Raw genomic sequence first — 20,714 nt, 5'->3', positions numbered from 1 at the left:
AGCAGCTAAGAGCTGTAACCTCAGTAGCTACAGCTGTAACAGCAGCAGCTAACAGCTGTAACAGTAGCAGCTAACAGCTGTAACATCCAAAGCTAACAGCTGCAACATAAAGAGCTAACAGTTGTAACATTTGCAGCTAACAGCTGTAACAGTAGCAGGTAACAACTAGGATTAGCAGCTGTAACAGTAGCAGCTAACAGCTGTAACAGCAGCAGCTAACAGCTGTAACAGTAGCAGCTAACAGCTGTAACATCCAAAGTTAACAGCTGCAACATAAAGAGCTAACAGTTGTAACATCCAAAGCTTACAGCTTTAGTATAAGGAGCTAACATCTGTAACATCTGCAGCTAACAGCTGTAACAGTAGCAGGTAACAACTAGCATTAGCAGCTGTAACAGTAGCAGCTAACAGCTGTAACATAAGCAGCTACAGCTGTAACAGTAGCAGCTAACAGCTGTAACATCCAAAGATAAAAGCTGCAACATAAAGAGCTAACAGTTGTAACATCCAAAGCTTACAGCTTTAGTATAAGGAGCTAACAGCTGTAACATCTGCAGCTAACAGCTGTAACAGTAGCAGGTAACAACTAGCATTAGCAGCTGTAACAGTAGCAGCTAACAGCTGTAACATAAGCAGCTACAGCTGTAACAGTAGCAGCTAACAGCTGTAACATCCAAAGATAAAAGCTGCAACATAAAGAGCTAACAGTTGTAACATCCAAAGCTTACAGCTTTAGTATAAGGAGCTAACAGCTGTAACATCTGCAGCTAACAGCTGTAACAGTAGCAGGTAACAACTAGCATTAGCAGCTGTAACAGTAGTAGCTAACAGCAGTAACATCAGTAGCTACAGCTGTAACAGTAGAGCTAACACCTGTAACATCTGTAGCTACAGACAAAACAGTAGCAACTAACAGCTGTAACATTAGCAGCTGTAACAGTAGCAGCTAACAGCAGTAACATCAGTAGCTACAGCTGTAACAGTAGAGCTAACAGCTGTAACATCTGTAGCTACAGCTTTAACAGTAGCAGCTGTAACAGTAGCATCTAACAGCTATACCATCAGTAGTTACAGCTGTAACATTAGCAGCTGTAACAGTAGCATCTAACAGCTATACCATCAGTAGTTACAGCTGTCACAGCAGCAGCTAACAGCTGTAACATCTGTAGCTACAGCTGTAATTGTAGCAGCTAACAGCTGTAACATCCAAAACTAACAGCTGCAACATAAAGAGCTAACAGTTGTAACATCCAAAGCTTACAGCTTTAATATAAGGAGCTAACAACTGTAACATCTGCAGCTTACAGCTGTAAAAGTAGCAGTTAACAACTAACATTAGCAGCTGTAACAGTAGCAGCTAACAGCTGTAACATCAGTAGTTACAGCTGTAACAGTAGCAGTTAGCAGCAGTAATAGTAGCAGCTAACAGCTGGAACACCAGTAGTTACAGCCGTAACACTAGCAGTTAGCAGCAGTAATCGTAGCAGCTAACAGCTGTAACACTAGTAGTTACAGCTGTAACAGTAGTAGCTAACAGCTGTAACAGTAGCAGCTAACAGCTGTAACATCAGTAGTTACAGCTGTAACAGTAGCAGTTAGCAGCAGTAATAGTAGCAGCTAACAGCTGGAACACCAGTAGTTACAGCTGTAACAGTAGTAGCTAACAGCTGTAACAGTAGTAGCTAACAGCTGTAACAGTAGCAGCTAACAGCTGTAACATCAGTAGTTACAGCTGTAACAGTAGCAGCTAACAGCTGTAACATCAGTAGTTACAGCTGTAACAGTAGCAGCTAACAGCTGTAACATCAGTAGTTACAGCTGTAACACTAGCAGTTAGCAGCAGTAATCGTAGCAGCTAACAGCTGTAACACTAGTAGTTACAGCTGTAACAGTAGTAGCTAACAGCTGTAACAGTAGCAGCTAACAGCTGTAACATCAGTAGTTACAGCTGTAACAGTAGCAGTTAGCAGCAGTAATAGTAGCAGCTAACAGCTGGAACACCAGTAGTTACAGCCGTAACACTAGCAGTTAGCAGCAGTAATCGTAGCAGCTAACAGCTGTAACACTAGTAGTTACAGCTGTAACAGTAGTAGCTAACAGCTGTAACAGTAGCAGCTAACAGCTGTAACATCAGTAGTTACAGCTGTAACAGTAGCAGTTAGCAGCAGTAATAGTAGCAGCTAACAGCTGGAACACCAGTAGTTACAGCTGTAACAGTAGTAGCTAACAGCTGTAACAGTAGCAGCTAACAGCTGTAACATCAGTAGTTACAGCTGTAACAGTAGCAGTTAGCAGCAGTAATAGTAGCAGCTAACGGCTGTAACACCAGTAGCTACAGCTGTAACAGTAGTAGCTAACAGCTGTAACAGTAGCAGAGCATAGTAATAATAGCAGCTAAGAGCTGTAACCTCAGTAGCTACAGCTGTAACAGTAGCAACAGCTCTAACATTAGCAGCTGTAACAGTAGCATCTAACAGCTATAACATCAGTAGTTACAGCTGTAACAGCAGCAGCTAACAGCTGTAACAGTAGCAGCTAACAGCTGTAACATCCAAAGCTAACAGCTGCAACATAAAGAGCTAACAGTTGTAACATCCAAAGCTTACAGCTTTAGTATAAGGAGCTAACAGCTGTAACATCTGCAGCTAACAGCTGTAACAGTAGCAGCTAACAGCTGTAACAGTAGCAGCTAACAGCTGTAACATCCAAAGCTAACAGCTGCAACATAAAGAGCTAACAGTTGTAACATCCAAAGCTTACAGCTTTAGTATACGGAGCTAACAGCTGTAACATCTGCAGCTAACAGCTGTAACAGTAGCAGCTAACAGCTGTAACATCCAAAGCTAAAAGCTGCAACATAAAGAGCTAACAGTTGTAACATCCAAAGCTTACAGCTTTAGTATAAGGAGCTAACAGCTGTAACATCTGCAGCTAACAGCTGTAAAAGTAGCAGGTAACAACTAGCATTAGCAGCTGTAACATAAGCAGCTACAGCTGTAACAGTAGCAGCTAACAGCTGTAACATCAGTAGCTACAGCAGTAATAGTAGCAGCTAACAGCTGTAACATCAGTAGCTACAGCAGTAATAGTAGCAGCTAACAGTTGTAACATTACACAAATGAAGGAATGAATGAAGGACATGAGAACATTTGTGGTGTTTTAGTTCCTGATGGACGTTTAGAAACTGGACCTGTGGCTGGATTTTGTGGGTCACATATTTAACATACTGTTTTCGTTACAGTTTATTTCATGATATGAAAAAAAGTATAGGGCATGTACAATGGATATGAGGGAAGAATTTTGGTGGGTTCCGACTGGCTGCAGCATTTCTCCCTCAGCTCACACAGGAACAAACAGGAAGTGATCCTGGGAATGATGTTTTGGAGGGAACAGTTGGACAGAAGGTTCTAAGAGTCTGGATCTTCCTCAGTTATGAAGCTTAGCAATACTTTGATGGAGCAGCAGATGTTTCTGGATTCTGCAAAGACAGTTCAACTGGCTGGAAGCGTGTTTCCATGGCCATGGAAACTGTTTCCACCCTTTTAAAAGGATGCAGGTGGGAGCTACAGGTATGTGGATGAGTCTCAGCCAATCAGGACTGAGAGCTGTGCTGATGTCACCGATGACACAGTTTTTCTGTTTTCCTTTCTACTGCTCAGCACCACCTTGATGGTTTCAAAGGAAACTGCTTCGTTAGGATCGGAAAGCTGGACTGGAAAGAGACGACAGTGATGAGTGTTTTCTGAGTGAAGGATATCATGTTTGCCATGAGAGGAGACGAAGACTATGAAAACTTGAACTGTGTGAACACTGAAACTGGTTTTTCTTACTGAACTGGTTCTTGGTTTATACCCTCACTTCCTAGTTTGCTCTCTTCCCTCTTCTCCTCCCATCAGGGATGTGAGCAGCTCCACTCCATGCCACAGAGCGCCATCTTTTCTGTCAGATCTTAAATCTGATTTTGACAAAGGAGAAATTTACCTTTAAGTCTGGTATAAATAAAGTATTTTTCATTTGATATAAAGTGTTGGATGAACAGATCACACCCCCTCAGACAACCAAGCCACGCCCATCCAAACCACCAGAGTCACAGCTGTCAAAGGCTGCAGGTGTCATTTCTACCTGAACTGTCTCATGATTCTGCAGCCAAGTGGTTCTGGTTCTAGTTCTGCACCTGGTCCTGACAGCAGATCGGTTGTTGCTGTTCAGCCGTCTGTGTGTGTCAGACATGGGTTCAGGTCCAGGTGATGGATGACATGTTGCTGCTCTAACAGGCCAACGGACAACAGAAGGTCACACCAACATGTCAAACACACACACATCACGTCCAACCTCCGTCCAGTCCGACCGGTTCCTTTCTGATCCATCTGTCTGCTGCAACTTTCTGGATCTGTAGGAGGAGGAGGAAGAGATTGTCAGGAATACTATGAATATCAGGAATGTCGGGAACATCGGGGAATGTCAAGAACATTCCTTCTTGGATGTGTTTTTTAATCATTTGTTTCCTTTGGCACTGTCACTTTTCATTCTTCTTCTTTTCAACTCTTTCACGGTTTCTTCTATGAGATGGCGGCACGTGCGGACGCGGTGATGGTGGCAGCGTGTGCGGACGCGGCGATGGCGGATGCGGCGATGGCGGATGCGGCGATGGCGGATGCGGCGATGGCGGCGGTGTGTGCGGATGCAGCGATGGCGATGGCGGCGGCGATGGCGGCGGCGTGTGCGGACGCTGTCCCAATAGATTAATGTATGTTTTGTTTTACATGTAGTTCCCCATATTTCAATACAATAAGTCAGATATGGACCAATCATAGAGTTATATAATTGTAAAATAGTATAAGGTATAAGGTGAACTGTATGGAAAAGGGGATGTTGTGGGTGTTGTTGTCCCTGGGGTGTCGGTCAGAACACAAGGAGAGGCGATTCATGCAGGTTCATCCAGTCCAAGATTCACCCTTTATTCAGATTGGTACAGCACAGCAACACAGTGGGCACCAATACTAATTACAGCCACTTGTTCTTCTACGACTGTGAGGGTGTGTGGTTCTGTAATACAAATAAAGGTAATATTTACATTAATTACAATATAAATTTACATGCTGAACTCTGAACCTGTGGTTAAATACTAGTAAACATGTCTCCAGCTGGGTATTAGGCTGCCTCTTAGTCTAACTTCACTTTGTGCTAGAACACAGCACAACGCTGCCATCTAGCGGCCGCAGTGAATAATGCCTCTTAAGACGTGGCGCAGCACGATCTCCCGTTTGTACAAGAAGAAAAGGTAACCAATAAAGTCCTACGTCTCTTTCAGGTGCAAAGATGCACCAAACTCAAACATACTTGAACCAAGTAATATTACAACTACCAGTCGGCGTGATACAGGGGGTAAACTAAGGTGCACGTAGAACAGACAGTCGTATTTACACAGAACAATGTAAGGAATAGGAAGGTAAAAAGGCGAAACAGCGACGTCGATTAATGTAACCATTCCTAACCACAGTTCGAACACCATATATGGTTTGAACGACAGTAACTAATATTCATTGCTTATGGCAATGAATATTCCACAGTTGAACTGTATAACTTACTTTATTCAGTTACGCACACGAGTCTCTGGTTCGGTGCAGGATATGATCCGCTCACAATCTAGAATGTTCTGGTTTGCGCCTGCGCACAGGAGCGGACTTTCTAACAAGGCCGCCCCCAAATTTGTGTCCAAATTTGTCCCTTAGAAAGGCTGCTCTAAGGCCCAGTCTAGTCGTCCTTTGGGTCTTGGATCTCTGGCAGCACAATCAGTCGGGTGATAGGTCTGGAATAGACTCGACCCTTTATCTGGACCTCAGCTGTCCTGATTCGTCCGTCTGCGCCTGGGAACACCTTGGTTATCTTGCCCATCTGCCACATTGACCGAGGTAGCTGGGTGTCGGCCAGCATCACTGTCATACCCACTTGAACGTCTGGGGACTGCTCCTGCCACTTCCCTCTGGTCTGTAACCCGAGGAGGTAATACTTGACGAATGCTGCCCAAAATCTATCAGCCAGTACCTGTGAGTGTCTCCATCTTCGTTTGCTCAGCAGCTCAGATTCAGGATATACAACTTGGGGTAGGGAACCATCTGGCCGCCCCATCAACAGGCAATTTGGTGTGACTGGATCTGGATCTGCCAGGTCTGCAGAAACATATCCAAGGGGCTTGGAATTCAGTATGGCTTCGATCTCGGTGAGCACAGTCCTGAGAACTTCTTCAGTGGGTGTCTCTGATCCCAGCGTAGAGTAAAGGGCTGTCTTAACTGAGCGGATCTCCCGTTCCCACGCTCCACCAAAATGGGGAGCATAGGGAGGATTGTAGTGAAGGTGGATCTGTTGTCTGGCCAGAAGTTGTTGTAGGTTGGGACTGAGTCGATTGTAGGCATTCTTGAGTTCAGTTTCTCCGCCACGGAAATTTGTGCCTTGATCAGAATACAGTTCTGTTGGCTGGCCCCGGCGAGCGATAAACCTTCTAAGAGCCATCAGGAAGGCATCACTGTCGATCGATGTCAGAATCTCTAGATGCACAGCTCTAGTTGTTAGGCATTTAAAGAGTAGACCCCACCTCTTTTCATTCCGGCGCCCCACCCTAATCAGGAATGGGCCGAAGCAGTCCATACCAGCAGAATGGAATGCTGGTTTAAACAGCCGTAGTCGTGGTGGTGGAAGGTCCATCATTTTCTGGCAGGCTGGCTTAGCTCTCCATTTGCAGCATTCCAGACAGGTTCGCTGATGTTTGCGTACTGCTTCCCGACCTCTAAGGATCCAGAACTTCCTGCGGATCTCTGCAAACACCCGTTCTGGCCCGGGATGCCGCAGGCGGGCGTCATAGTCTTTTATGAGTAGTTTGGTGTTTTGGTGACTGGGATCCAGAACTATGGGATGAATGGTGTCTGCATCAATATCCTTGGTGTACCTCAACCGGCCTCCAACCCGGATGAGATTGGAGGCCTGATCAAACTCAGGAGAGAGGCAAAGTAATCGACTGCTTGGAGATACTGGTTTACCTGTCCTCAGGAGCTGATAGTCCTTGGGAAAGCAATCCATCTGAACTCTCTTTACCGCCAGGAATTCGGCTTGTTGGAAGGTTGTGGCATGAATGGGATTGGTCAGGTTTGCCGCCCCGTGTAGCTCCTCAGCTCCGGCTTGTACTAACTCTTGCCAGGTGGTGTACTTACATCCATCGGTCGCAGGCGATAATGGGACAGTTAATCCACAGAAAGCAGTCTTCCTTAACTCTGAGTCATTGTGGGTAGCGGTTTCCGAGGGGTTAGATGGCCATTCACTTGGAGGCTGCAGTAAAAACTGGGGGCCATGGAGCCACCGGTTAGGTTTGCTCAATTCTTTTAATCCTTTTCCTCTTGTGAGATCATCCGCAGGGTTCCTGGCAGAATCTACATACCTCCATGCCTTCCGGTTGGTCAACTCTTGGATCTCTGCCACTCTAGTACCCACAAATACTTTGAAGTGGCAGGACTCTGAGTGTAGCCAATGGAGGACGGTTGTTGAGTCTGTCCAATAGGTGACATCTTGAATAGGCAGAATAAGCTCGTTTAAGAGGAGCTGTGCTAACTGGGCTCCCGCTAAGGCTGCACAGAGCTCCAGTCGAGGCACTGAGTGCTGTTTTCGTGGGGCCACACGGGACCTTGCCAGAAGGAAGGCTAAGTGTACATTACCATCAGGATCTTTGGACTGTAGATATGCTACGGATCCATAGGCTTTTTCTGGAGCATCCGAGAAGATGTGGATGTTATGGATCATCTGATCATGGTCCAAAGCGGATGGTACGTAGCACCTGGGTAACTCCACCTGTGTCAAGTACTGTAGTTCTGTCTCCCATTCTGTCCAGGCTTGCAGGAGGTGGTCGGGGAGCTTGGGATCGTCCCAGTCTCGGTTCTTATCCCAGAGCTGCTGGACTATCACTTTGGCTCGGGTTGTGAATGGTAGAAGGACCCCAAGAGGATCATATTGTGATGCCAACACACGGTAAATGTTCCTCATGGTAGGGGCACTATATGATACAGGTCTATGTTTAAACCCTAAGGTGTCAGTGTTGCAGAACCAACTCATGCCCAAAGTGGATTCTGTTGCTCCAGGTTTGTTGTGTGAGAGCCAAAGCTCTAGTTTAGCAGATCTTGCGTCTGGAGGAAGGTGATTCACCACATCTGGCTTGTTGCTAGCCCACTGTCGGATGTCAAATCCTCCTGAAGCTAGAAGGTCCCTCAGCTTGTTGAGCACCTGGCGTGCTTCCTGGATGGATGTGAAACTCTGCAGACAGTTGTCTACGTAGAAGCACTTTTCCACAGTGAATATCACGTCGTCCTGTGGTAGACTGTGTGATGTCACGTGTCTCTGTAGGGCAAAGGATGCACAACAAGGACTGCAAGTAGTCCCAAATGTGAGCACCTGCCATTCATAAATCTCAGGGGGTTGATCTCTCTTTATGTCCCGCCAGAGGAAGCGTAGCAGCGGCTTGTCTTCAGGCAGCAACTGTACTTGGTGGAACATGCCACGTATGTCCCCACTGATAGCCACACTGTGCTCCCTGAAGCGAAGCAACACACCCAGGAGAGAAGGACTTAAAGTTGGACCAGGCAGCAGCCACTCATTAAGGTTGAGTCCTTTATATCTGAAGGAGCAGTTGAATACTATCCTATCTTTACCGTTGTGGTTGGTCATGAAATGAGGAATGTACCAACTCTCTCCAGTGGGGGTGGTCTCGGCTGGAAGTTTGGCTACCACATTGGCAGTTAGTAGTTTTCTGACTTCAGCATTATATGCAACTGCCTTATCAGGGTCTTTTATAAGGCGTCTCTCCATGTTGCGAAGACTAGGCATGACAGCTTCTTTGGGGGCCTGAAAGCAGGGGAAATCCTTTTTGCGGAGCAGTGGTGTGGCATAACGGAGGACTCCGTTTACCTCTACTCTGGTCGTTTTTGCCTCTAAGATGCGAATGGCTTCCTGATCTTCTCTCGATCTTGTGACCTGCTTTTCACAGTGATAAGGTAAGACATCGAGCTGCCAAAGTCTTTCAACATCTTTTTTCAGTTCTAGCTCTGCTGGACTGGGGGAAAGGAAAAGACACTCATGAGGTTTTAGCTGAGTCTGGAGGTGTTGAGCGGGTCCCTGCAGCACCCACCCAAGTCGAGTTTTAATGGCTGCAGGTCCGTTTGGTGATCCCCGACGCACAGGTGCAATTGGGGTGATCAAGTGGGCGTGGTCTGCGCCAATGAGCAGTAGTGGAGATGCATGTTCGAACGGTTGTAAGGGCAGGTCTTTGAGATGCTTATACCTGCTCAGGATCGTACTGGGATAAGAATGATCAGCCAGTCCAAGTCGTTCAGCAGTGAAGGCTTCTTTGATCTGAAATGTCTTTTGGGGCTGACTTGCGGGAGACAACTGGAAAGAGACGGAGGATCCACTAATAGTTTGTACATCCTGACGAATGGTTCTCAGTGCTAAGCTCTCATCTGTCCCTTGTAAGCCCAACCTCAGCCCAGCGGAGGCTAGGAGGATGGTTCGCTCTGACCCGTCATCCAGTACGGCATAGGTGTCAAGAGTCTTTCCTTGGTGGCGAATCAGGACTCTGATTACCTTCAGCAGAACTCGTTTACAGTCGCTAGGCTGGTCTAGGTACAAAGTTTCAGTGGTTGAGCTTGGCTGTGGTGAAGCCTTTTTAACGCTATTCCTGGAGTTGACCTCGTGTAGGATCTGGAGATGCTTTCCTTTGCAGATGCTGCACGGTTTCTTCAGGGTGCACTGCATAGCTTGGTGTGTGCGTGCGCACCGCCAGCAACGACGATTAGTCTTGATCCAGTCAGTCATCTGATCTTTGCTGAAGGCTTTGAAGGTGGTACACTGACTGAGGTAATGGTCATCTTTGTTACAGTAAGGACAGAAAGCTCTCGATGTGGCTTTCTCCTTCGGGGACTGAACAGAATCGGTAGCAGATGAATGTGTCACTTTGTTAGAAGATTCTTCATTAACTCCATGAAGTATGGTGGTTGAGCGAGCTGACTTTAGCTCTCGTTTATGGTCTGATTTCGGCCCCGGTCTCTGTCCCTTGCTTCTGGTCTGGGTCTCAGAGCCCTGACACCATGCTTCAAACTGGAGCCATCCAGACAAATCTGTGAGGGTATATGCAGTTCCGGGACGGCGACCACTCTGCCGCCGGAACTCTGACCTCATCTCAGCTGGTAACTTGCTCAAGAGACGTTCTACATGTGACCCACATCTTAACTCTGCTTCACCTTCTGGACCCAGAGTGTTGAGCATACCAACTAGGGATTGTATGTGTAAGGCGAATCTCTCAAATGCCTCTGTATCCCCCCTCTTGATATCTGCTGAATCCATCACGTCGGCTATCTTCTTGAGAGCAAGCTTATGGGGTTGTCCATATTTCTCGTTCAAGGCAGCCATGGTATTGGAGTAAGGAAATGGAGAGTTCAGAAATAAATCTGCTATCAGGCGAGCCTCCTCAAGTTTCAGGTGGTCCATGAGGATTTGATACCTGAATAGTTCAGTGGTATCAGGAGGTAACAAGTTGTCAAGGGCGATCTTCAGACGAGTGAATTCACTGGGATCTTTAGTAATAAAATCTGGTATTGTTGGTTTGGGGCCCCTGTAGACTTGTTCTTGGGCTGCTGAATATGCAGCAGGTTGTCCTGTAGCTCTGTAATATGGCCTCTGGAGTGGGGGAGGATGCGGTTGGGAGGCTGACTGGGATGCGGAAGCAGGGTATGGTCTGGAGTCTGTCACCTCAAGTTCTGGATGCCAGGCAAAAGGGAACTTATTGTAATGTAGGTCAGGAGGTGGCGGGGACCGGTACGGCCCATCAGTAAATGTCCTAGTAGGGGCTTCACATGTTGGCCTTTTTGGTGCTTGATGAAGCATGGCTGATTGTGGCTTCATTGGAGTTGGGGAAGCAACCTTTTCTCTCATGATTTGCAGCTCACTCATCATCCTCCCTAATAAGTCATATAGCCCCACATTCCTACTTGCATCTTCATGAGGGGTCATGTCAGGTATGGTCTGGAGTGAATAAGGTTGATGACCTGCCACCTGGTTCATCTGCGATGAGTAGTGGAAGCCTGGCTGTGTAGGATATTGTGGAGTTTGACTAGGGGCACTTTGGGAGGTGAAGTAGTGGGGCCTTGAACCAGATCTGGTTGTGAAGTGGACAGGGTGTGCTGGTGATTGATACCCGTACCCGGAGACTGGTTCAGAAGTTGGCTGTTGTGGGTTTTGTTCCCATGGTCGATGATAGGGGGAAGACTGAGGGAGGGGGTTGGGAGGACCTGGACCGTGATTTCTGGGTTCCAGGTTCGACTTACTCACTTGATACAGGCTCCCCTCTAAGGACGTCACTAAGGCTTCCATGGGATCTGCTCCATTCTGACTTATGGGGCTTTCTGCCCTCGATGAAGGCTGTGTCTCCGTCTGAACTCCCGTCTCTAATGGGTGCGGTGGTCTCTCTTCAGTACCCCATGCGTGCTGTGCTGTGTAGGGCTCGGACGGCAGGAAGGCATGACTCAGATCATAATCTTGGAGGTAGGCAGGTAGGTGAATCTGACGTCGTGGTCTACCAGCTGCTGGTGGGGATGGATTGAATTGCATATCTTTGGTTTACTCTGTGAGCCAGGGTGCAACACCTTATCCGGCTCGAAGGACCATATGTAAAATAGTATAAGGTATAAGGTGAACTGTATGGAAAAGGGGATGTTGTGGGTGTTGTTGTCCCTGGGGTGTCGGTCAGAACACAAGGAGAGGCGATTCATGCAGGTTCATCCAGTCCAAGATTCACCCTTTATTCAGATTGGTACAGCACAGCAACACAGTGGGCACCAATACTAATTACAGCCACTTGTTCTTCTACGACTGTGAGGGTGTGTGGTTCTGTAATACAAATAAAGGTAATATTTACATTAATTACAATATAAATTTACATGCTGAACTCTGAACCTGTGGTTAAATACTAGTAAACATGTCTCCAGCTGGGTATTAGGCTGCCTCTTAGTCTAACTTCACTTTGTGCTAGAACACAGCACAACGCTGCCATCTAGCGGCCGCAGTGAATAATGCCTCTTAAGACGTGGCGCAGCACGATCTCCCGTTTGTACAAGAAGAAAAGGTAACCAATAAAGTCCTACGTCTCTTTCAGGTGCAAAGATGCACCAAACTCAAACATACTTGAACCAAGTAATATTACAACTACCAGTCGGCGTGATACAGGGGGTAAACTAAGGTGCACGTAGAACAGACAGTCGTATTTACACAGAACAATGTAAGGAATAGGAAGGTAAAAAGGCGAAACAGCGACGTCGATTAATGTAACCATTCCTAACCACAGTTCGAACACCATATATGGTTTGAACGACAGTAACTAATATTCATTGCTTATGGCAATGAATATTCCACAGTTGAACTGTATAACTTACTTTATTCAGTTACGCACACGAGTCTCTGGTTCGGTGCAGGATATGATCCGCTCACAATCTAGAATGTTCTGGTTTGCGCCTGCGCACAGGAGCGGACTTTCTAACAATAATAGATAAAGAGCATTATTGTTCAGTGAGTCCTTTACTTGATGTAGCATAGAAATTGTTTTTTTATTTTTGTTTTTATACCATTAATGTGTGAGAGCAGTTGCTTCCCTGACAATAAATGTACTGGATCAGGACGATAGAACCTGCAGCAGGTGATCGATCAGAATCACACAGATGTATTTGACCAGTTCTTTAATTGCTTGCTTGTGTGTTGCTGGTGCGTTGCTGACATGTTGCTGGCGTGTTGCTGGCATGTTGCTTACATTTTGCTGGCATGTCACTGGCATGTTGCTTGCGTGTTACTGACATGGTGCTGGCTTGTTACTGGTGTATCACTGGCATGTTGCTGATGTGTTGCTGGCATGTTTCTGGCGTGTTGCTGATGTGTTTCTGACATGTTGCTGACATGTTGCTGGCGTGTTTCTGACATGTTGCTGACGCGTTGCTGATGTGTTGCTGGCGTGTTGCTGATGTGTTGCTGGCGTGTTTCTGACATGTTGCTGACGCGTTGCTGATGTGTTTCTGACATGTTGCTGACATGTTGCTGATGTGTTGCTGGCGTGTTTCTGATGTGTTGCTGACGTATTTCTGACATGTTGCTGACGCGTTACTGATGTGTTGCTGGCGTGTTTCTGACATGTTGCTGACGCATTGCTGATGTGTTGCTGACATGTTGCTGATGTGTTGCTGCCGTGTTTCTGACATGTTGCTGACGCGTTGCTGATGTGTTGCTGACATGTTGCTGATGTGTTGATGGCGTGTTTCTGACACTTTGCTGACTCGTTGCTGATGTGTTGCTGACGTGTTGCTGGCAAGTTTCTGTCATGTTGCTGACGTGTTGCTGATGTGTTGCTGGCGTGTTGCTGATGTATTGCTGGCGTGTTTCTGACATGTTGTTGACGCGTTGCTGATGTGTTGCTGACATGTTGCTGACAAGTTGCTGATGTGTTGCTGGCGTGTTTCTGACATGTTTCTGACATGTTGCTGACGTGTTGCTGATGTGTTGCTGGCGTGTTTCTGACACGTTGCTGACGCGTTGCTGATGTGTTGCTGACGTGTTGCTGACGCGTTGCTGGCATGTTTCTGGCATGTTGCTGACGTGTTGCTGATGTGTTGCTGATGTGTTGCTGGTGTGTTTCTGACATGTTTCTGACATGTTGCTGACGCGTTGCTGATGTGTTGCTGACATGTTGCTGATGTGTTGCTGGCGTGTTTCTGACATGTTGCTGACGCGTTGCTGATGTGTTGCTGACATGTTGCTGACATGTTGCTGATGTGTTGCTGGCGTGTTGCTGGCGTGTTTCTGACATGTTGCTGACGCGTTGCTGATGTGTTGCTGACGTGTTGCTGACGCGTTGCTGGCATGTTTCTGTCATGTTGCTGACGTGTTGCTGATGTGTTGCTGGCGTGTTGCTGATGTATTGCTGGCGTGTTTCTGACATGTTGTTGACGCGTTGCTGATGTGTTGCTGACATGTTGCTGACAAGTTGCTGATGTGTTGCTGGCGTGTTTCTGACATGTTTCTGACATGTTGCTGACGTGTTGCTGATGTGTTGCTGGCGTGTTTCTGACACGTTGCTGACGCGTTGCTGATGTGTTGCTGACGTGTTGCTGACGCGTTGCTGGCATGTTTCTGGCATGTTGCTGACGTGTTGCTGATGTGTTGCTGGCGTGTTGCTGATGTATTGCTGGCGTGTTTCTGACATGTTGTTGACGCGTTGCTGATGTGTTGCTGACATGTTGCTGACATGTTGCTGATGTGTTGCTGGTGTGTTTCTGACATGTTTCTGACATGTTGCTGACGCGTTGCTGATGTGTTGCTGACATGTTGCTGATGTGTTGCTGGCGTGTTTCTGACATGTTGCTGACGCGTTGCTGATGTGTTGCTGACATGTTGCTGACATGTTGCTGATGTGTTGCTGGCGTGTTGCTGGCGTGTTTCTGACATGTTGCTGACGCGTTGCTGATGTGTTGCTGACGTGTTGCTGACGCGTTGCTGGCATGTTTCTCGCATGTTGCTGACGTGTTGCTGATGTGTTGCTGGCGTGTTGCTGATGTGTTGCTGACAAGTTGCTGATGTGTTGCTGGCGTGTTGCTGACATGTTGCTGATGCGTTGCTGACGTGTTGCTGACATGTTGCTGATGTGTTGCTGGCGTGTTTCTGACATGTTGCTGACGCGTTGCTGATGTGTTGCTGACATGTTGCTGATGTGTTGCTGGCGTGTTTCTGACATGTTGCTGACGCATTGCTGACGTGTTGCTGACGCATTGCTGATGTGTTGCTGGCATGTTTCTGACATGTTGCTGATGCGTTGCTGATGTGTTGCTGACATGTTGCTGATGTGTTGCTGGCGTGTTTCTGACATGTTGCTGATGCGTTGCTGATGTGTTGCTTACATGTTGCTGATGTGTTGCTGGCGTGTTTCTGACATGTTTCTGACGTGTTGCTGACGCGTTGCTGATGTGTTGCTGGTGTGTTGCTGGCATGTTGCTGAATTATTGATCAGAGCTCTGAGAGGTCCTGGTTTCTGGTATTCTCCAGCAGAGAAAGAACTGGGCGGAGTTTCCTCGTCCTGAATGGTAAATATTGTTCTAATTATTCAGAATCTGAACTGGCTCATCAACTCTTGGATGTTTCCCTGCTGCAACACACCTGTTTCAGGTTAACAGGTCATGGTCCAGAACTTAAGCTGTTGGGTCCATTTAATCTGAATCAGGAAACATCTACAACCTGCAGGTCACCGTCCCTCGAGGTTTTATGTCTCTGATTTATTGTTCTGCTGCATCTGATCCTCAGAGACGTCAGACTGAAGCCACACCTGCTGCAGGTGATCCAGGTCAATCATTCATTTTTAATGCCTCATAAACGTTAACTTTCACTCGCCTTTCTCACACACTCCCTCATTCCTGGAAAGCTAAACGTCTCTCACCTGGAACTCATAAACTTCGGGTCATATTTTCAGGGTCATGTGACTGCTGCAGCCAGTCATAGTTCATGTTATCAGGTTCTGGGTTCTGAGTGATTCTGCTCCAGCTTGCTGCCGTCCAAACATCAACAGAACCGTGTGTGTCGGTGTGTGTGTTAATGACCTTAATGAGCTCTCAGCTCATTGACATTTCGCAGCTGTGTCCAATCAGCTCATCTCTAAATGTCATCCTCCGACTCCTGCGCTTTATGCACAGCCCACGCCTCATCACATGACCTCTGGCCCCGCCCCCTCAGATCTGTGTTTGCGATATGAGAGTAGAAACAGATCGAAGTATGTTTTCATCTCCTGGAGGATTCAAACACACACACACACCTCTCACGCTCTCTGATATGAATGGTCTTCGTCAGGTGACATCTGAAGTATAATTGCTCTGTTTCCATGGAGACAAATTTCTCAGTCATCATGGACACACATCAACCTGAGAGCCTCACACGTCTAACTGCTGGTAATTAACCTCTGACTGCACACACATATGTACACACACACACACACTTCCATCTTCTTCTCTCAATTCACAACTAAATCATCTCACAGTCCAGTTCATCATAGTCCAGTTAAAACAAATCCAGCAAAATGATCCACTTCAGTCCTGTTCATAACTGTTCATGTAAACCAGCTCATAAAATATTTACCTACCTACGGAAAACCTCCACCGGGACCAGAACCAGGAAGAAAAACCTCCATCTGGACCACAACCAGGAAGAAAGCCTGGTACCTGGGAGGGCAGGGCCAGTCCAGACAGCTGGCCACCCTGGCCAGGCACCCCATGGATCCCCATGCCCCCCCAACCCACCCATCCCTCTAAAATCCACACCCCTGACCCAACCCATTTAGTCTAATACTAGCTGCAAGGGGTTCGATAAAGACAAAGAGTGTGTGTGTGTGGGGGGGGGGTCGTCTAGTGCCCCCCCTGCAGACTGAAGCTTGGAGAGGTTTCAGCATTTATCCTAATACATTGCTAATAACAGTTTCCAGTTTACCGGGTTAACTGCTTTCTCTGCATCGTTGTTGTTTCCAGACTGTGTGGCGGCAGTCTGTTAGACTGATCAGACGTGTGTGTTGGGGGAGGAATGGCTACACTTTATAAAGCCTGTTGGCTCGGGATGATAAGAGGAGCTGCTTTCTCTTATCTCCTGCCGAGCGCTTTGCATCTATTAATGATGGGCGGTAACTGGATGGGGTCTTTTCCTGGTTCTAACAGTAGAGTAATATTAGCCACATTCATGTTTTGAGCTGTTTCACCAAAACCTTAATTTCCGAAACCATGTGTGGAATATGGGTGCCAGTGTGGTCCAAAGTTCTTCATAGAGTTCTGCTGGAAACCCATCTGGACCTGGGGCTGGGCATGCTCTGTAGAGCTTCGTGGAGTTCACCTATTGATGTGGGTGAGTCCAGAACAATTCCCTGGTCCTGTTGTAGTTTTGGCTGGTTTAAGTTACTGAGGAATAATGTCTTTTATTTCATTCCAGTCAAACTTAGCTTTTCCTTAAACTGTTAGCACAGGTTCTTCTGGAGAAGCCCTGCAGCATCTTCTAGAGATTTCCTTCTAACCCGTCTGAGATGATTGACATGAGCTCTCTGTTCCTCAGGTGTCACAGGACTGGTCCACCTGGACGAGAGCGGGGACCGAGAGACGGACTTCGCTTTGTGGGACCTGATCGACTCCAACAGCACCACCTTCCAGGTAAAGACAAGGCTAATTTATTTGTACAACACATTTCTTGTACAAGACAATTCAAAGTGATTTACATAAACATTCCAGCAGAAAGAGCATTAAAACACAAAGATTAAAAGAAATGCAATTAATTAAATAAAACAGGTATTGAAACATGATTCCAGCTTAAAGAACCAGATCCAGATCTGGACTCTAAATAAAAAGTAGTCCATGCAGCAGAGAACAGGTGGGTTTTTAACCTGGATCTAAATAAACTGAGTGTTTCAGCTGATCTGAGGCTTTCTGGGAGTTTGTTCCAGACATGTGGAACATAGAAGCTGAATGCAGCTTCTCCATGTCTGGTTCTGACTCTGGAACTGATAAGAAACTGGATCCAGATGACCTGAGGGTTCTGGTAGGTTCATACTGGTCAAGAGGTCTCTGATGTATGTTGGTCCTAAACCACTCAGATCTTTATAGACCAGCAGCAGAACTTTAAAGTCTATCCTCTGACGAACAGGCAGCCAGTGTAAAGACCTCAGAGCTGGACTGATGTGGTCCACTTTCTTGGTTTTAGTGAGGACTGGAGCAGCAGAGTTCTGGATCAGCTGCAGGTGTCTGACTGATGTTTTAGGTAGAACCTGTAAAAAAACTGTTACAATAATCAAGCCGACTAAAGATGGAAGCTGGACTAGTTTTTCCAGGTCCTGCTGAGACATCACATCTTTTACCCTTGATATGTTCTTAAGGTGATAGTACGCTGTCTTTGTGGTTCCCTTCATGTGGTTCTCAAAGTTTAGGTCTGAGTCCATCACGACACCCAGATTTCTGGTCTGGCTGGTGGTTTTTAGGTCTGAGTCCATCAGTACACCCAGATTTCTGGCCTGGTTGGTGGTTTTTAGGTGTATAGACTGAAGCTCTGTGGTGACCTTTAATCGTTTCTCTTTGGCTCCAAAAACCATCACCTCAGTTTTGTTTTAGTTTAACTGAACAAAGTTCAGACACATCCAGTCATTAATCTCCTCAATACATTTACCAAGAGCCTGTACGGGGCCTCGGTCTCCTGGTGACATTGTAATATATACCTGTGTGTCATCTGCGTAGCTATGGTAACTAATGTTGTTCTTAATGACCTGTACCAGTGGGAGCATGTAGATGTTAAACAGAAGAGGCCCCAGGATGGAACCTTGGGGAACTCCACATGTAATTCTTGTCTGTTCAGATGTAAAGTTACCTACTGACACAAAGTACTTCCTGTTCTCTAAATAAGATTTAAACCAGTGTAGCGCCAGAGAGGCCACCCAGTTCTCCAGTAGGGAGTAATATATTGTGGTCGACTGTATCAGATGCAGCACTGAGGTCCAGTAAGACTAAGACTGACATTTTTCCATCATCTGTATTCAAACATATGTCATTAATGACTTTGGTCAGAGCATCTCGGTGCTGTGGTGCCGTCTAAAACCTGACTGGAAGACATCGTAGCCGTTGGTTTGTGTTACAAAGTCGTTTAGCTGATGAAAAACGACTTTTTGATGATCTTAGAAACAGAAGATCTGAGATCGGCCTGTAGTTGCTCATTTGTGTCTAGATTGTTTCTTTTTAGCAGGGGTTTGATTACAGCTGTTTTTAGAAGTTCAGGGAAGACGCCCGAAATTAAAGACAAGTTCACAACCTGGACCAGATCTAGCTCCAGAGTCTTTGAGACCGTTCTGAAGAAACCTGTGGGCAGGATGTCCAAGCAGCAAGAGGAGTTCAGCTGATGTAAGATGTCGTCCAGATCTTTGGTGTTAATGAATTAAACTGTGTCATGGTGGTTAAACTGGTTTTCATGGACCAGTATGTCTCCTGAACCTGCTGCTGATGAACCTGCTGCTGGTCTGATATTCTGGATCTTGTCTGTGAAGAATTTGGCAAACTCATTGCCGGCTTTGTTGGAATAAAGTTCAGGTGCTACTGACACAGGAGGGTTTGTTATCCTGTCGACAGCAGTAAATAAGACCCGAGTTTTATGACACTTTCTGCTAATAATGTCAGAGAAACAGGACTTCTGTATTGTTTCCGTCTTCTGTGACGATAAACTGAATAATCACAACACCACGTCGATCTCAGTAGTCTCCATTTATTATTCCTCCATTTCCGGTGTCCCGTTCTCAAGTCTCGGGGGATCTTCTACTACTAGTCAGAACAGTATAGAACATGCAGCTAGAGCACCATCTAGCGGACAATGTGAGTTTAATACAGCATGTTACATTTCCCTTCTTTTTTTTTTTTTTTCCCAGCTTAAATGTATTGTCAATGAAATAGCGGTACATCCTTGCATGCTGGATGACATATCCGCTAACAGAACATGGTATACCTAGTGAATTTCAGTAAAACAGGAACAGTTGAACCTCAAATATCACAATCTTTAAGTACACCTTTCCAACAACACCAAAAATCTTTTTTTTTTCCATTCACAGAGCATCTTTATAGAAAACAATTCTGCCATTTTCAAAACAAAAAATTTTTTTTTTTTTTTTTTTTGTATGTATATATAGGGAAGCGATCCGCCTACACCCTTTAACAATGGCTACAGGTCAAGGACCTGCCTTGGCTTGACAACACGACCTGATCGAGTTGTGTAGCTGTTTGGTGTAGTGCTCGAATCTGGCAGTTCTGCAGATTCAGGGTGTGTAGCTGGGGTGATGTTAGAGGTGGGTTCCGGCGGTCTGATGTTCGCATCTGCTGCGTCATCGCTTCTGCTCTCCCTGAGGTGCCGCCGGTTACGTCGGTAAGTCTGACCTGAGCTGGTGGTGATGTGGTAGCTCCTGGCAGTGTTTGCAGAGCGTGTGATAGTAGCTGGTTTCCAGGAACCATCCTGCTGGCGGAAACGGACAGGCGTGCCTGGAAGTAGATGAGGTAAAGGTCTGGCCGTTCTGTTGAAGTAGGTCTGCTGGCGTTGCTGGCATTTTTCTCTCCTCTCGCGCACGGTTTGTTGACATATGATTTGTGGCTGTAGGTGTTTGGCTGTTGCAGGAAGGATGGAGCGAAGCCTCCGGCTCATGAGCAGCTGTGCAGGGGATTTCAGGTTGTCTACTGGGGTATTTCGATACTCTAGCAGACACAGGTAGGGGTCCTTTTGTTCGGCTTTGGCTTTATCCAATATGCGCTTGGCTGTCTGGACAGTTTTCTCTGCAAGGCCGTTGCTCTGTGGGTAATGGGGGCTACTAGTGATGTGAGTGAAACCCCATGTCTCTGCAAAGAGCTGAAACTCGCCTGAGCTGTAGCATGCTCCGTTGTCACTAATCACCGTCTCAGCAATGCCATGTCTGGCCATGGTGGACTTGAGTTTGGAAATCACAGCTGCTGCAGTACAGCTGTAAAGTCTCTCCAACTCAAAGAATCTGCTGTAGTAATCCACGATGACTATGTAGTCTCTGGAGTTCCAGGTAAATAGGTCAGTGCCTATTACTTGCCATGGTCTTTCTGGTATGGGATGTGACAGCAGGGGCTCTTTAG

The 20,714-nt window shown here is 46.5% G+C and overlaps 1 protein-coding gene across 4 annotated transcripts in view; it reads left to right on the top strand.

Annotated features, from left to right (window-relative positions):
- LOC121641529 (atrial natriuretic peptide receptor 1-like) overlaps positions 1 to 20,714 on the top strand; it is a 117,710-nt gene that overhangs the window by 43,560 nt on the left and 53,436 nt on the right. For all 4 annotated transcript variants that reach the window (XM_041987718.1, XM_041987716.1, XM_041987717.1 and 1 more), the window contains one exon: positions 17,152 to 17,246. In XM_041987718.1, coding sequence (XP_041843652.1) covers positions 17,152 to 17,246 — 95 coding nt within the window. The remainder of the gene's footprint in view (positions 1 to 17,151; positions 17,247 to 20,714) is intronic.

This window comes from Melanotaenia boesemani, chromosome 6 (assembly GCF_017639745.1).
Source record: "Melanotaenia boesemani isolate fMelBoe1 chromosome 6, fMelBoe1.pri, whole genome shotgun sequence".
In the NCBI taxonomy this organism is placed as follows: Eukaryota; Metazoa; Chordata; class Actinopteri; order Atheriniformes; family Melanotaeniidae; genus Melanotaenia; species Melanotaenia boesemani.
The sequence above is the reverse complement of the archived record's forward strand: the minus strand, read 5'-3'. Positions and strand labels throughout refer to the sequence as shown.